General features: G+C 43.3%; 1 protein-coding gene across 2 annotated transcripts in view; it reads right to left on the minus strand.

Annotated features, from left to right (window-relative positions):
* SYN2 (synapsin II) overlaps positions 1-15,223 on the minus strand; it is a gene marked incomplete at both ends in the record, with an annotated part of 143,272 nt that overhangs the window by 12,586 nt on the left and 115,463 nt on the right. For both annotated transcript variants that reach the window (XM_080914650.1, XM_080914651.1), the window contains 3 exons: positions 7,558-7,707; positions 8,936-9,038; positions 9,480-9,554. In XM_080914650.1, coding sequence (XP_080770776.1) covers positions 7,558-7,707; positions 8,936-9,038; positions 9,480-9,554 — 328 coding nt within the window. The remainder of the gene's footprint in view (positions 1-7,557; positions 7,708-8,935; positions 9,039-9,479; positions 9,555-15,223) is intronic.

The following is a 15,223-nucleotide window of genomic DNA, read 5'->3' on the forward strand; positions in this document are numbered from 1 at the left end:
ATGTGTTATCTAATCAGTTCAGGGAGAGAGCTTCATTTTATCCCAAATGCATATCAATGTTTCCAAAGGCCTAGTCTTAAACTAGGTCTCTATGGACCTCACCATAAGCCAAACAGGGAGCTGGCGAAATACATAACAAGGAGGCACTAGAGAAAGACCAGGCCCAGAATCGCTGAATCAGCATCTGAAATTCTGGCCACCTGAAGTCTCTCCCTTCTTTTTGGGAGTCTGAAAGGCAGCTCTTAGCTCTCCAGAGCCCCAGCTTCAGGCCTGTGTCAGATCCTGATGATTCATCTCACACATCTCAGAGATTTTCCAATTGTCAAGCTGTTCTTGACATATTCGGTGGCCCTGGGTACTAGATTTTTCCTAAGCTCTAGAGATGAAGCAGTAAGCAAGTGCCTATTCTAAATGACTGAGTATGTTTGGGGGATGGGACAGCAGGAGGCTAAGTTTGGACCACAGAGGCTCTGCAATCATTGGCCACCAGGTGTCACTGCCACCCTGAGAACAGCAAACCAATATAGAGGTTTCATTGCATGGGACAGCCTGGAGGCTAACATTCCAGCCAGGCTGAGACCTAGTCATTGACAGCCAAATGAAGCTTTGCTATTGACCGCTAACTCTGCTTCTGGTGATGTGGTCAATGTAGTTCATGAGGGGATGCAGAGCAGTTAGCTAGCTTATGTTTTCCAAGTCACAAGTCTGTCCTGATCCTCCTCTTTATTACTGGGCAAAGAGCAGATTATGGGGCTGTGTGATTCAAGCAGGAAGTTTGTTCTCATTCAGTCTGCTCACAAATGAAGCTAATAAGAGTGGCTTGTGTGAAGAATGGCATACATGACACATGCAGAGACTTGGCAGGGGATGTAACATGTAGGCTGGAACCTGGGCAACGATTCTTGGTTTATATCTCTTCTGCTTGCACGCTACCAGGATCCTGACATTAACCCCAAATAGGATAATAGGGCCATTAAAGGTGTTGATTACAAATGGGACACATAGTCAATTATGTTCTGTGAAGCCTACCACAGGGTCAGAGGTAGCATAGTAAAAGCAAACTTCTGAATAGGAGGAGTAATTTGCCCTTGTCATTTGTAATGGCCTGTTACTAAATGCAGAGCTATTAAAAATAGATTTATGTTTGTTACTGTGGCTTACATTTCCTACAGACAATGGACTGCAACTTGGGCAAACTGTTCTCAACCACCCTTTTTAGAGCACCTGTGATGTTTGGTCATGGGCTGTGTAAGAATTATTTGGCCAATGATTGGCCACATGTGTGCTGGTGAGCTTATGAAATGACACTGCCTAGTGATGGCCTCTTATTTGTATAGACCTGCACTGTACTGATGAAGTCACCTGAGATCAAAACTCCCCAGGAGCACCACAGCTTGTAGAGCCCTGTGTGACTAGATTCATCGGCTGCTAGACTCTGGATGCTTTGCTAAGCCCTTTAGATGAAATGGTGAGCAGACTCCTGTTTTCAAAGAGCTTGCATCTTGGTAGGAGTGATGAACAAACCAAGAGGGGAGAACAATCTCCCCTGATAGAAGGTGGAAAAGCACAACTCCAGGAGGGAGGGGCAGCAGCTGCTGAGCAGGCGGCAACTTTGGATGACTGAAGAAACGTCAGTTATACTTTCCTGAAAGTTTCTTTACCAAAACAGTGAGCAGTTTCAAAAACAGAAGAGGTAGTCATTTTAGGGAGAGGATACAAGGGAGATATAGGCCTTTGAGACTAGCACGGCTAGGACATGGGACATAAAATGTAGGGCGGGATGTAGGCAAAAGGTAAGTGAGAGCCTATGTAAATAGCATGAGGAAATTTAGGCAAAGGGAAGGGATAGAGTGTTAGTGGAAAAGCAAGAACTGTGCTTTGGCTATGCTGTATTCAGACAGGCAAATAAAGGTGTTAAGTGGGCATTAGACATGTGACTTGAAAGAAGTAGTCAAGGCAGGAGATAGAGGCTGACCAAGCTCACCAAGGAATTTACAAATTCAGGACACATCCAGAGATTTATCAGACATGGGAGGGTCAGAAAAGAAAACTGGGCTGGAAATGTTAAGATCAGGTTGCCCTGATTTAAGTTATTCTACGTTGGATTTTTTTAGACTGTGTCTTGTTCTAAGGGACTCCATTTCATAAGCAGCTTTGGGCTCCATTTTGAAGATGAAGGGCGCCTGTGCCCTTGGGTGCACATGCATACATCACCATCTGTGTAGCACAATCTATGTGGCATTCACTAACAGAGGCTGTTCCTGGAGTAAAAATGATGCAACCTTATAAATTTATCAAGGCACATTAAATCACACCAGGGAAATGGAGCCTAAGAACATATTGTTAGCATTTTGTCTAAGCTTTACCCCACAGTTGCCTGGCAACTGCCAGGTGTGCCTGACACATAAAAGGGGCTCCTTGCCCCCTCCTCTCTCCTGCTCTTGCCTTCTTGCTCATGCTCTGTCCTCTTGCCCCTTCTCCTCTCTCTTCCCATTATCCTCCCTCCTCTCTCCACATGCTCATGGTCGGCATCTACTTTTCTTCCCCACCCTGCTCTTTCTTTCTCTGTCTCTACTACCCTCTCAATCCCCTCCCCATACCCTGAATAAACTCTATACTGTATTGTGTGGCTGGCCTGTCCCTGGAGGCAGGGAGGGGATGCCTCAGCATGGGCCTGCTGAGGTACCCTTTCCCCAGTACCTGACTACACATCCACCAAAACATGTTCCTTCTCCCTTTATCTTTTTAGAAAACACATTTGGTGCCATGACTTGGACTTAGAAACTCCATAGGTTTCCCCTGCTACCACATGGACAGCCAACCTGCCATTCAACACTCTGTTTACTCCTCCCTCTACACCTATCCTGCCCTTTTTCCTCTGCATTCAAACTCAACTCCACACTCCATTTCAGATCTGCAGCTGACACCTGCAGCTGAAGTGACAGCTGCTTCTTCAGCTTCTTCCCTGCAGTGAGGCTTGGGCTCCTCATCTTATCAATATAGACTAAATTTGCATTCTTGTCAGTCCCGCTTCTGAAAAGTTCTTGATTTTTTCCTAGTGTAGTCATGTTTTAATCTACATACCCACATAGAGATACTGTATGATGTATGATACATGAGCAATCTTACGAGTTGATCCTTGTAATTAAGATTGCAATGAAAGAGCTTGTGTTGCCTTAGCGATGTTACCATGAAAAGCTGGGGACATCTGGCAAATTGTCTCCATTAAAAGCATTTCACCCTGAGATTTATTATTACCATTCAATAAATTCTGACACATGGATATGGACAAACATGTTTGTCTGTTTGACATTACACTCTCATGACAATAAGTCACTGAGGTAGAAAGAAAAACAAGCAAGAGTGTGGTCACAGAGGCTCATCATGGACTGTCTTGGAGAGTCAACTGTATCAAATGCTACGGTGAAACCAGGGCAAGGAGAGAAGTACCAACCAGACCTGATGTGGAGATGACTCTGCTGAGAGCAATTTCAGTGGGATGGAGGCCATAGAATGCCCATGGGATGGACTGAGAAAAGATGGTCTGACAAAGACACAAGACAGTGGATAAACAGCAGAGTGAGCAGTAGCTAGAAGGGAATTGGGTTCAAGAGTGTCTTAGTGTCCTGTCTTTTAATGGGAGATGCTTACATATGAATGTGACCATTTGGAAAGGTGAAACTAGTGAAGGAAAAGAAAAGGACACTTTAAAGCAAAAGGTGAGGCCCTGAGTCAGGAGGAGACTGGGCCTTAGAAACAGATTCCTGTGGGTAAAGTGCGGGGAGGTGGAGAGGTGGGGGGGTGGGCTGGGGAGGTAGGGAGGTAGAGAGGTGGGGAGTGGGGGAAGAGGGCCTGGGGAGGTGAGGAGGAGGGGCTGGGGAGATGGAGAGGTGGGACTGGGGAGGTGGAGAGGTGGGGCTGGGGAGATGGAGAGGTGGGGAGGTGGGGAGGTGGGAGGTGGAGAGGTGGGGAGGAGGGGCTAGGAAGGTGGGGAGATGGAGAGGTGGGGAGGAGGGGCTGGGAAGGTGGGGAGGTAGAGAGGTGGGGAGGAGGGGCTGGGGAGGTGGGGAGGTGGAGAGGAGGGGAGGAGGGGCTGGGGAGGTGGGGAGGTGGAGAGGAGGGGCTGGGGAGGTAGGGAGGTGGAGAGGTGGGGATGGGCTGGGGAGGTGGGAAGGTGGAAAGGTGGGGAGGAGGGGTTGGGGAGGGGGGAAGGGGGAAGGGTTGCTGGGGAGGTGGGGGTGGGCTGGGGAGGTGGGGAGGTGGGGAGGTGGGGAGGTGGAGAGGTGGGGAGGAGGGGTTGGGGAGGGGGGAAGGGGGAAGGGTTGCTGGGGAGGTGGGAAAGTGGGCTACAGCTGTTCTAAAGGTGTGCCTGGTCCCTTGACCTGGGCTTAGAATGGTGAATGTTTTCTCAACCATCAGCAACAAGTCCTCATCTAAACAAAACAGGGTCTGGAAATGCGACCAGTACAGTTGTAGCTTCAAGGCCCAATCTCTGCATCCTGCCAGATGTTGAACTGGCTTCTGGGCAGCCTGATGTCAAAGCACAGACTCAGGAGCAAGTTAATACAGGGTATAGAAGCCACTGGACAGGCAGGAATTCAGTCACGGCTTCTATTAAGGACACAAACAACCTTTGGGCAGGAACCATACTCACTCACTGCCTAAGTCTGGTCCTTGCTCATGAGGGGCAGAGACAATTTGGGAAAGTTGCTATGGTAACTTAATCATGTGTGCAGAAAGAATTTGGCCTTGCCTAAAGAGAGGCTTGGCTTTTGCATCAGGTTTCCAGAAGCAACCTCTAAACTCAAAACTCTAAAAAAATCAAAGTATGTTGTGATTTCACTGTGAACCCCTTAGACTGCATGTATCAGTTAGGGTTAGGTAATGATGTCCCAGCAATGGCTCTGAACAGTGATGCTCAGGTGACCCTTCTGATTGCTAACATCCCTGAGAGTTACCACACAGGGATGCAGGGAAAGAGATACTCCAAGGGTCCAAGGGCAGCAGAAGCTTGCTTTTAGGGCCTTCTCTGATTCATCACTATTTTCCTGTGGTTTGGTTTTGGTCAGAATCATTTTCTACAACACGCAGTGACTGTGAGTACAATTTTCAGAGTTCCTGGTGCCTGCAGAGCTCCATTAGAGCTCCAGAACTTTTAGTTGGTATCTTACCAAAGGTGGTCTTACGGAGTAATGTCCTCTATTAAAGTTAAATAGGCCTTAGTAAGACTTTACAGAGGATGATGCCCACACTTTGTGGTCTGGATGACTGCAGGGGACCCCGGTATTGGATGGGAACTAGAAATCACCCACTTAATTCCACTTCACAAGTGCGGAAACAGTCTGGAGAGGTTGGGAGGGAGGGCATGTAATAACAGAGAAGGGGATTACTCCTGAGTATCCTAGTTTCCAGTGTGGTCTGCTAAGAAGCTTATACTGAAGATACTTACTGTTTGTTTAAAAAGGGGGGGGGGTGATATGGTTTGGATATGATTTGGGCATTGTCCCCTTAGGGTTTCTGTGCTGAAATGAAGTCTGAAATGCGAGGAACATGCTATTGTTAACTATTTACTGAAGCATCCTGGGATCTGGAAGGTAATCCTGGGACACAAGCATCTCAATTTCATTACATTTACAAAATTATAAAATGTAACCACTAAGTGATTTATCAGAGCCAGATGTCAGAAAAGGGGAAATGCTCACCAGGGATAATAGATAGTGTGACACTGCACAATGCCACCCTCAACTCAGGTGTCCCAAACAGTGAGAGTCAACCTCTGTCAGCCCAGAAGCTCTCATTTTCTCTACAATCAATGAGGATGAAAATATTCCACTCTCCCCCCTCCCAAATTTACTGTGTCTCACTGTACAGACCTGGCATTCGATTTATAGACTAACAGAGATCCACCTGTCTCTGCCTCTCCAGTGCTGAGATTAAAGGCATATGCCACTGGGCCTAGCTACAGAGAAAATTTTAGAGCATAAAAGATACTTAGATTGGATTGCCCACAGTAGAGGAGTAAACAGGCCCAGAGAGAGGTCTAACTTATCAACTGCCACATTGTTTCAATTTAATCAATTTTGATGGAAATATTTATTTATACATCATGTCTCTACCTACCTTAAAAGGTATATATACTACTGACTAAAATAACAAATCTCTTGGCAATTTGGGTTCCTTATCCTGAATATCAATGTTTCTATCTATCTATCTATCTATCTATCTATCTATCTATCTATCTATCTATCTATCTATCTATCTATCTATCTGCAATGCTCAAGTGTTTCGGGTAATTGGTCTCTACCCTAAATAACTTACCTAGTCTCATTTTTCCATGCTAGGTATAAACTCTCATCTCCTTATTCTTTCTTACTGAAGGATTTCTAGGAGGCTGCTAGCTTGCTAGTGAGCGCAGTGTAATCTTGGCTGGCACTCGCGCACTTCCCCATAACATGCTGATGCTTCTCCATCAGATTGTAGGATCCAAATCCAGACAGTGCTTCTGGCACATGTTAACCTTCCTGGGTGCTTCATGTTGTTCTGCCTCACTTTAGGATTTTTCTCTGTTTAATTCTCATAGGGATATAGGCTATGGTTACCTTCTCTTAACCACTGCTATGGACACAAGGTCCTAAAGCCAACAGATGCAGGTTTACAATTCAGACTTGATGTTCGTTTCAAAATGGATTCTCTACACTATTCTATCTCTATCCCTGTAACTCTTTCAAGTTGAATTTTGAAGGAAAGGTTTCTAAGGGAATCCTAATAAGAATGGCAAAACCTAAACTTCACTAAAGGGAAGTGATTCCTCACAAAGTTACACAGATGTGTATGGAAAAGCTCACTAAGACTCAGTTCTTTGATTCACTGTTCACATTCTTACTACCCTAATACATAAAAGTCAGCGGACGAGTCATGGAGATATTTATGAAAAATGAAATACGTCCCTCATGGACTCAGAACTTCAAGCCTGAGGTCTTACCTGTTCTTGGTTTGTCATAGAGCTCCTGGGCCTAATGTTCTATAGAGGTTTATGTGGATTTTCCAGTAAACCTGCATCTGACTATGATGGGAGTCATGTATCAACTGAGAATAGTCAACTTCTCTCTCACAGGAACAAAAACAGATTTCTAATTTAAATTTTACCTTGTCAGGTAAATTTCTCCCTGCAAACAGGGGACTGAATTTTCCCTCCTTCTAAACTAGTATCATATTCAGAAAAATGCTACTCCACACAAAAACATCCCTCAGAGATCCCCTAGCTCAAAACAAGACTCCCTGAGTCATAGGAGAAATAGGATATAGCTCCCTGGAGTCTTTGAGTTCAGGGTGAAGATCTAGTACCCCATCTCTGCACAGTTCTGAGGCTAATACTGCAGACTGCTGAAAGGGGGACCTCTACGGGGAATACTTAAAGATAAGCCAGAGAGGAAGGAACTAGAGAGAAGGAAGAGAGAGAACTGATCCCAGCACGTATCTGACCTCTGCTTCCTCCTGGAGTCACAGTGTCTGGAGCAGAGGTTCATGACTGTGCTGGGTCTCTTTGCAGTTCCTTACCTGGGGCTGTTGGGTGGTTAAAGGTCTCTGTGGAGACAGGGCAGGAGTCCTGGACAATAGCTGGTTCATCTTGCTGATGACTAGATCAGTGATGAGTTGTCTGTCTTCCACTTGGTGTTCCCCAATCAGTGGCATGCTACAGTCCATGACCTGGTGGAAGATGTGACCCAGGTGAGGAAGAGGTCTAGAAATATAAAGGCCCTCTATGCTGTGTGGGGATGGGTATAGTTTAATTGTATCAGCTTCAAATTGTGTTGGTTAGCTAGAATCGTGTTCTTCAGCAGAGACAGGCACCATCTCTTTCTGTTGCAATCATTTGCCATAATCCCTTTTCTTTCCCTCCTCCTGGACCAGGGCTCTGAGATGCTGGCTACTAAGAGTGGGAAGAAGAAAAAAACCAAGGAGAAAGTATAGCTTGGGGCTGGAAGCTCACAGAGAGAGGAGCAGGATGACATGGAAGGGAAGGCCTTAAGAGCAGGCAGTTTGCATCCTTTGATGTCTCAGTCTGTCTCCAAACATGCTCTGCTCATAAAACAGCCTGATTCCTGTCCTTGTTCCTGACCAGTACAGTTTCTCTACTTGCTACAGATTCTTCCTGTATCTGGGGCAGTGTGTCCTTCCGAGGAAATGTCCACTTTAGGAGACTCATAGACTCTGGCCATCCAACTCTCATTTGCAGAGGATAAACAGGCTTACCCAGAGAGGGTGATATGTTTATCTAGAAAGTTCCATGCTAAGCAGGCTATGGAGTGAATTTTGAATCTAAAACCCATTTTGGTCTCCTGATCCTGGTATTCTGAAACACCAATTCCTTTAGTCCCAGGAAGATTGAGCTCAGTGAGGTGGCAGAGTGGTGCTCACACTGCCATAGCTTTCTCTTTAACACGTGAAAGGAAAGTTAGCTAAGCTTGGTTGGGGAACCAGGCAGAGTACAGTATCTCCAAGGTTAAGAGATGTTAAAAAGAACCATCTGTATCCAGGTGCCCAAGTTGACACTGATTCACCCTGTGGCCATAAGCACAGATTCACGGTAGAGAGGGTCCATTTTCTTCCTTACTAAAGTGATTAGGTTGGACTAAACAATTCTCTAAGGTGGCTTTCTCAGAATAAACAAATGATACAGTCACGACAATGTTCCTATAACAAGGTAGGCTGGGAACTAGGACCTAGATGTGCTATCTGTTCTGTTGCTCACTGTGTGGTTTGACTAACAGCTCTCTACTTGGAGAGGAAGCCTGCTGTGCAGATCTGCCATCATGGAACATCATAGTTAGAGAAATTTAAATGTACTATGGGATGTTCACACAATGTTTGGACCACGATTCTGCCCCCAGCTTGATGTTCCTACATACTGATCTGTTCACGGGGACAGACCTACCTCAAAAATGTAGTCTTTGCCATCTTTGCCATGCACAGCTTTGACTGCACAGATGTCCAGGCCACCAAACATCTCAGAGCAGGCGTCTACCCAGAGCTTGTACCTGGAGGGGATCAGGAGATGTCCTGAGTCTACGGTGTTAAGTTCACATCAAGCCTACATTTTAGTAAGGTCTTTTTGCCCCAACATTTCTCTTCCCTTACCTCCATTCTTCTTCTCCTTCTTCTATTCCACCAAGCATGGTACCTATTTATGATGCCTCCCCTTCCTGAGCCCCTGAACCTATTTATATTTCTAAGCCCAGACTTAGGCCTCACCTTGTCCAGAAGGTCCTCCAGCCCTTGCTATTATTTCTTTATGGGACCTTCTATGGTACATAACCTTTATCTCTGTAACAGCATTTGACTTGGCCCTGTCTTATCTGGTTTACTGGCTGTCAGAGCATCTGCATTTTATTATTCTTGTCTACACAGAACCTCCTTTCAGACAGGGCTTATTTCTAACATGTCTTTACTGACAGCAGCCTTCCTATATTCTTACTCACCGGTCCGACATGGCAATCTGCTCCAGCATTGCAGAACCAGTGTTTGTCTTCCAGTTCCCTGAGATGGATGTCCTCCTGAAACAAGCCCCCACCAGGAAAGGACAGGCTGTGAGCCATGCCAGGAAAGGACAGGAAATCTAGAACTGCAGATCATTGGATCACCCCTGCATTCCCTATGGGAATTCCCCTGAGAAGCCAAAGGGTCTATCTGTTGAACCCAGAGTCACCTATGATGCCTACGATTCTCTCAACAAAGGCTGATCTCAGAGAGCTCTTACTCCATGGAGCTTGTCCCAAGTTTTTCAACCAAAGCAGATCTTTCTCTATTTCAAGACCTTACAAAACTACCTATACCTTACTAGTAATCTTAGATCTACTTTTTTTTTTTTTTCTTAGCTATTTGAGCTAAATTGTAAGCCAGAACTTGCCCACAACAATGTCAAAGTCTTCGGATACTCTGCCTGATAAGCCTAACAGCCTATCTACAATGTGGACAGACTCAGAGAACTACACAAATAGAATCTCACTAGCTCTCATGAACATCTCTCACAATCTTTACCTGGACACTTTTTTAATGGTTACCCTCTGAGGGTCTCTAGAATAGAAGCAGTTTGACCCTGATGAGTCAGTTTCCCCTTTGGCTCTAGCTATCAAATAACTGATGTAACAAAAACAACCAACCTTTGCTATATTGTGTTTCACCCATGAAGTGGTTCTATCCAACCCCTTCAGTTTAAATAGAGACAACTAATCCTGGCTAAGTAGGGGTTGGATGACCAAATTTCTAGATCTAGATTTACTGTTGACTGGCTGGGTGGCCTATACATCACTCTACCTCTCTGACCTTGTCTTGTGTATGAACACAGGGTTTCCAGGTAAACAACTGGACAGGCTTAGGTAAAGAGAGCTATTTCTATTGCTTAAGTTATCAGCCTTCACCTGATAGGCTGATCAGGAGGGAGGGGAAACCTAGGGAACAGAAATCTCCCTTTTACTATGGACACTCGGAGCCACCGTGCACTGTCACTGGCACTCAATGCTATGTGGAGGGTGCTGGTGCCAGTTTCCAGGTGTTTCCTCCCTGATGAGCTAATTCCAGACACTAAAAATCCCATCAACACAGCCAGTTTTTCAGAGCTTTACGGTGATTCGGTGAGTGGACTAACAGGATGACAATAACCCTCACACTTGAACAGCACGAAATGCTTTCCAAAGTGTACCTCACTAACCCTACCCTAGCCTCCATGGACTGAAGGTAAAATGTTGTCCAGCTTTACAGATAATGAGAATGAAACTCGAAGAGTTCTTGCCTGTAACTGCATATTTAGTCAAAACAGATATAACATGTTTAAAAAAGTATAGGAATTTTGGTTCCTAGCTAGTGTAGGAATGGAGTTGGTTCCAGTGTGATAATCCTTTCCCATATATCTACTACCCAGCTCAGAAATGAGTCAAGATTCTCTAAAGCTAAACTCTACCATGGATCAATAGCTACAGAATATCTTCAGAATAGTCCATCTAACAGATAAGAAATACAAGTCTCAGAGGCTCATGAGACTTCTAAAATCAAGCACATAGAGGCCACAAGGCAATCTTTAACAACAACAACAAAAAAAAAAAAATTGAAAGAATTCCTTCTTATTAGACTAAAGATGAATAAAAAAAGTCAAAAGCAAGAGAAATTACAGAAAATACACAATTACATGGCAAATGAACAATGCTCTTTGGAATGAATATCGGCTCACTGAAGTAATCACGGGAGAAACTAAACACTTCCTAGAATCAAATGGAAACGAGAGTACAGCTGGTTCAAAGCTGAGATAGAGCTAAAGCAGTGCTGAGAGAAAAGCACAGCTAAAGGCCTAATGTTAAAAACACAAAAACAAACAAAACCCATCAGATAGGTCTCAAATAAATAACCTAATGATGTACCTCAAGACCCCAGAAAAGCAAGAAACCAAACCCAAAATGTAGTAACTGGGAAGAATAGAGATTAGGTTATAAATTAAGAAAATAGAGACTAAAAGACTTGTACATAGAACCACAAATTTAAAACTCAGATTTTTGGGAAGAACTAAGCAGAAATAGAAGGCTCCAAACAACAAAAGCAGAGATGAAAAGGTAGTGATGACAAGAGACTCTAATGATAGTCAGGAACCATTAGAGAATATCTTAAAAACTTTAATCTAAAAAGCTAAAAATCTGGAAAAATAAATAAATTTCTAAAAGAACATATGGTCAACTAAAATTAAATCAAAAGATACAAATATTGTAAACAGACTCATAACAAGTAACATAATTGAAGCAGTAATTAAGTGTAATTAGGAAGAAAAACAAGGACCAGATGGCCTCACTTCTGAATTCTGTAAAGATTTTAAGGAAGACCTGAAATCAATACTTATAAAACTCACAGAAATGGGAAGGAAAGGGTTCCTAAAAATTTACTCTATTGAACAAAATCAGGTAGCCATATCAGGTAAGAACAAAACACACACAAAAAAGAAAATTTTAGACCAATTTCACTGATGGATATAGATGCAAAAATTCTCAACAAGATACTTATAAACCAAATTCAAGAATATATTAAGAAGGGCCGACAAGATGGCTTAGCTGATGAAAGTACCTGCCACAAAGAATAATGTCCTGAGTTTGAGTTTTAGGTCCCATATGAAGAGAAACAACTCCCACAAGCTGTTCTCTGACCTCTGTGCCTACACTGTGGCATGCACATACACATATATACTCAGGTGTGTGTGCTATTGCACACACATGCTCTCACACATACAAATACATACATGTGATAAAAATTAAAGATATATTAAAATGATACATTGAGGTCAAGGTGGTTTCAATCTAGAGATGTAACATTCATTCATCATACAAAAACACCCAAATTAAAAAATTTAAAAGCACCGTATGAATAGATTTAGTGGCAGAAGATATGACTATTTCAATAGACACAGAGAGAGTATTTGATAAGGTTCAACATGATAAAAATTCAGAAGAAACTAGAAACAAAAAGAAGGCTCAGCGTAAGCCACAAGACTACCACTAACTATTCTAGGTGGGGAAAGCTGAGAACATTTCATCTATAATCTGAAGTAAGGCAGGACACCTACTCCCTCCACTCTTAGTCAACAGAGTGCTCAGGCTCTTAACTAAGACATTAAAACAAATCACAAGTAAAATAAGACGGACACAAACAAGACAGGAGGAAGTCAGTCTATTCCTCATCAGCTTCTCTATCTAGTAATAATTAACTTGACAAGAAAGAAGTTATACAAAATGTCTTATTTATAACAGCTTAGATAAATTAAAATAAGATACCTAGGAATAAACTTAATGAAGAAACATGAGAGACCTCTACACTTAAAACTTTAATTGAAGAAAAGTGTTCAAGATGACACTAGACTATTGCAAAGACTTCTAATAGCCATAGATTGATAATATTGTTAAATGGTTATATTACCAAAAGTGATATACCAGTCAATACAATCCCATCCAAATTCCAATAACATTCCTCACAGTAGAAAACAAACAATCCTACTATTCATAAGGAAACACAGAAGACCTTGAATATCAAAAGAAACCCCAAACAGAAAGAACAGTGCTGGAGGTATACAACACCTGATCTCAAAGCATACTACAGAGCCAGTGATGAAGACAACATGGCATTAGCACAAAAACAGACATGCAGATCAATGGAACAGAGGATTCACAGCACTTAACAAGCAAAGAAAGCCATAAGGTGTCAAAACCATGCACTAGAACAATAATTTTCTTAGATAAATGGTGATGGGAAAGCTGGCTATCTATCCATTAGACGTTAGATGTCTTTCAGTGTGAACAAAACTCTATTTAAAATGGTCCAAAGACCTTAGTATAAAACCTGAAGATGCTAGAGGGAAACAGAGAAAGCATCTAGTCACCAGCAAGAGCTTTCTGAAAAGGACTCCAGCAGTGGAGGAATTAACCTAAGAATTGAGGGATGTGATTGCACGGAATTAAAACAGCTGCTGGAACCAGCAAGACGGCTCAGTGGGTACTCACTAGGCACTGAGCCTGAAAACCTCAGTTTGATTCCCAGAATGCATGGTGGAAGGAAATAACAGATCCCTGCAAGTAATCCTCTAATGTCCACAAGCATACCATACAGTGCACAGTGTGAACGTTTCTCCACAAACTAACATTAGAAAGATGGAATGGCCCTGTTCTCTTACTTCTGGATATATATATACCCTAAGTATTTTAAGTCCTATGGCAGATATACCTGTACATCCTTGTTACTACCTCACTATTCTCAACAGCCAGGGAATAGAAGAGGTGATGGATAAAGAAAACATGGCACATGCACACACAGTGCAATTTTATTCAGTCACCAAGAAAACTGATATAACATTGGCAGAAAAATAAATGGAGCTAGAAATTATGTTAAACAAAGCAACCCAGATTCACACAAACACCACATTCTCTCTAATAGACAGAACTTATATTCTAATATTTATATGTGTGTGTGTTTGCACATGGGGTCTAGGTCACGAAACTAGAAAGGAGGCCATGGGAAGAGAAAAATGCACCTTGGGATGAAAGGGAAAGAAAAAGAGGTAGAATACATGTGCTATAAAAACAGAGAGGGGATAGTGGGAGGAGGGATAGGGGAGGCAGAGGCAGAGTGGGGGTGGGGAAGCTCAACAACAGCAAAGTATGTATGAAAAAGTCACAATGAAAACCATTACTGTGAATGCGAATTAAGAAAATTAATGAAGGTGTAGTGGCGTGTGCCTTTAATCCCAGTATTTGGGAGGCAGATGCAGGTAGATATCAGTTCAAGGCTAGCCTGGTCTACAGAGTGAATTCCAGGGCAGCCAGTGGCTACACAGAGAAATTCTAGAGAGAGAGAGAGAGAGAGAGAGAGAGAGAGAGAGAGAGAGAGAGAGAGAGAGAGAGAGAGAGAGAGAGAAAGAGAGAGAGAGAGATCTGCCTGTCTCTCCTGGCCACAAATACACAAATTTGCACACACAGAGAGACAAAGAGAGAAGAAAAATAGATAGAGAAGAAAAAAGATAAAGAGAGACAGAGAGACACAACCCAAATTATAAATCCAAAACCCCCAAATCAGAAAGACACCCCACCTCCACAGTTCAGATTTCTTTAAGGGTGTGCTACCCCACACAAGTTGAGAAACAGTACTTTCCTCATTCTCCCACAAGAAACTCTCCCTAGAGAAGAGCATGCTCTGTGGGAAGGACTGAAGTGTGGACAGGCATGGGAAGGAGTGCTCCCCACCCCCACCAACAGTGAAAAGAGGGGGAGGGGGGATGATGGGAACAAGGGTATGGCTGAGGGACAGGAAGGCATTCAACTTCATGTGTCTTGAGTGACAGAAATCAAATTTATGTATTAATTATGTTCTTTATTTGTAAAGAAAACTTCACATCTTAACCAACTTTTTAAAAGGCCACAGATTAATGTCTCAAAACTGGAGCTGTACACTGAATGTTTATGACAGAAGACCAGGCAAATCTTGAAGTCTTCTGTCTTCCTGACATCTTTGCCCTGTGGACGCGGGTATGTGGAGCAGCCCTCCACTTGTGGTAAAATGAGGCTGTCAGTGTTTGGTAGCATTTCCAAGGCTGGGCGTTTACATTAGGGGCTCAGCTGTTTATGTGCTCTTGCAGTCTGGTGAAGCATGCAGATCTTCCTGGTAGTATGAAACGTGTAGAGTGTGTGACGTAGGAAACAAA

Source organism: Micromys minutus (genome assembly GCF_963924665.1).
Source record: "Micromys minutus genome assembly, chromosome: 3".
In the NCBI taxonomy this organism is placed as follows: domain Eukaryota; kingdom Metazoa; phylum Chordata; class Mammalia; order Rodentia; family Muridae; genus Micromys; species Micromys minutus.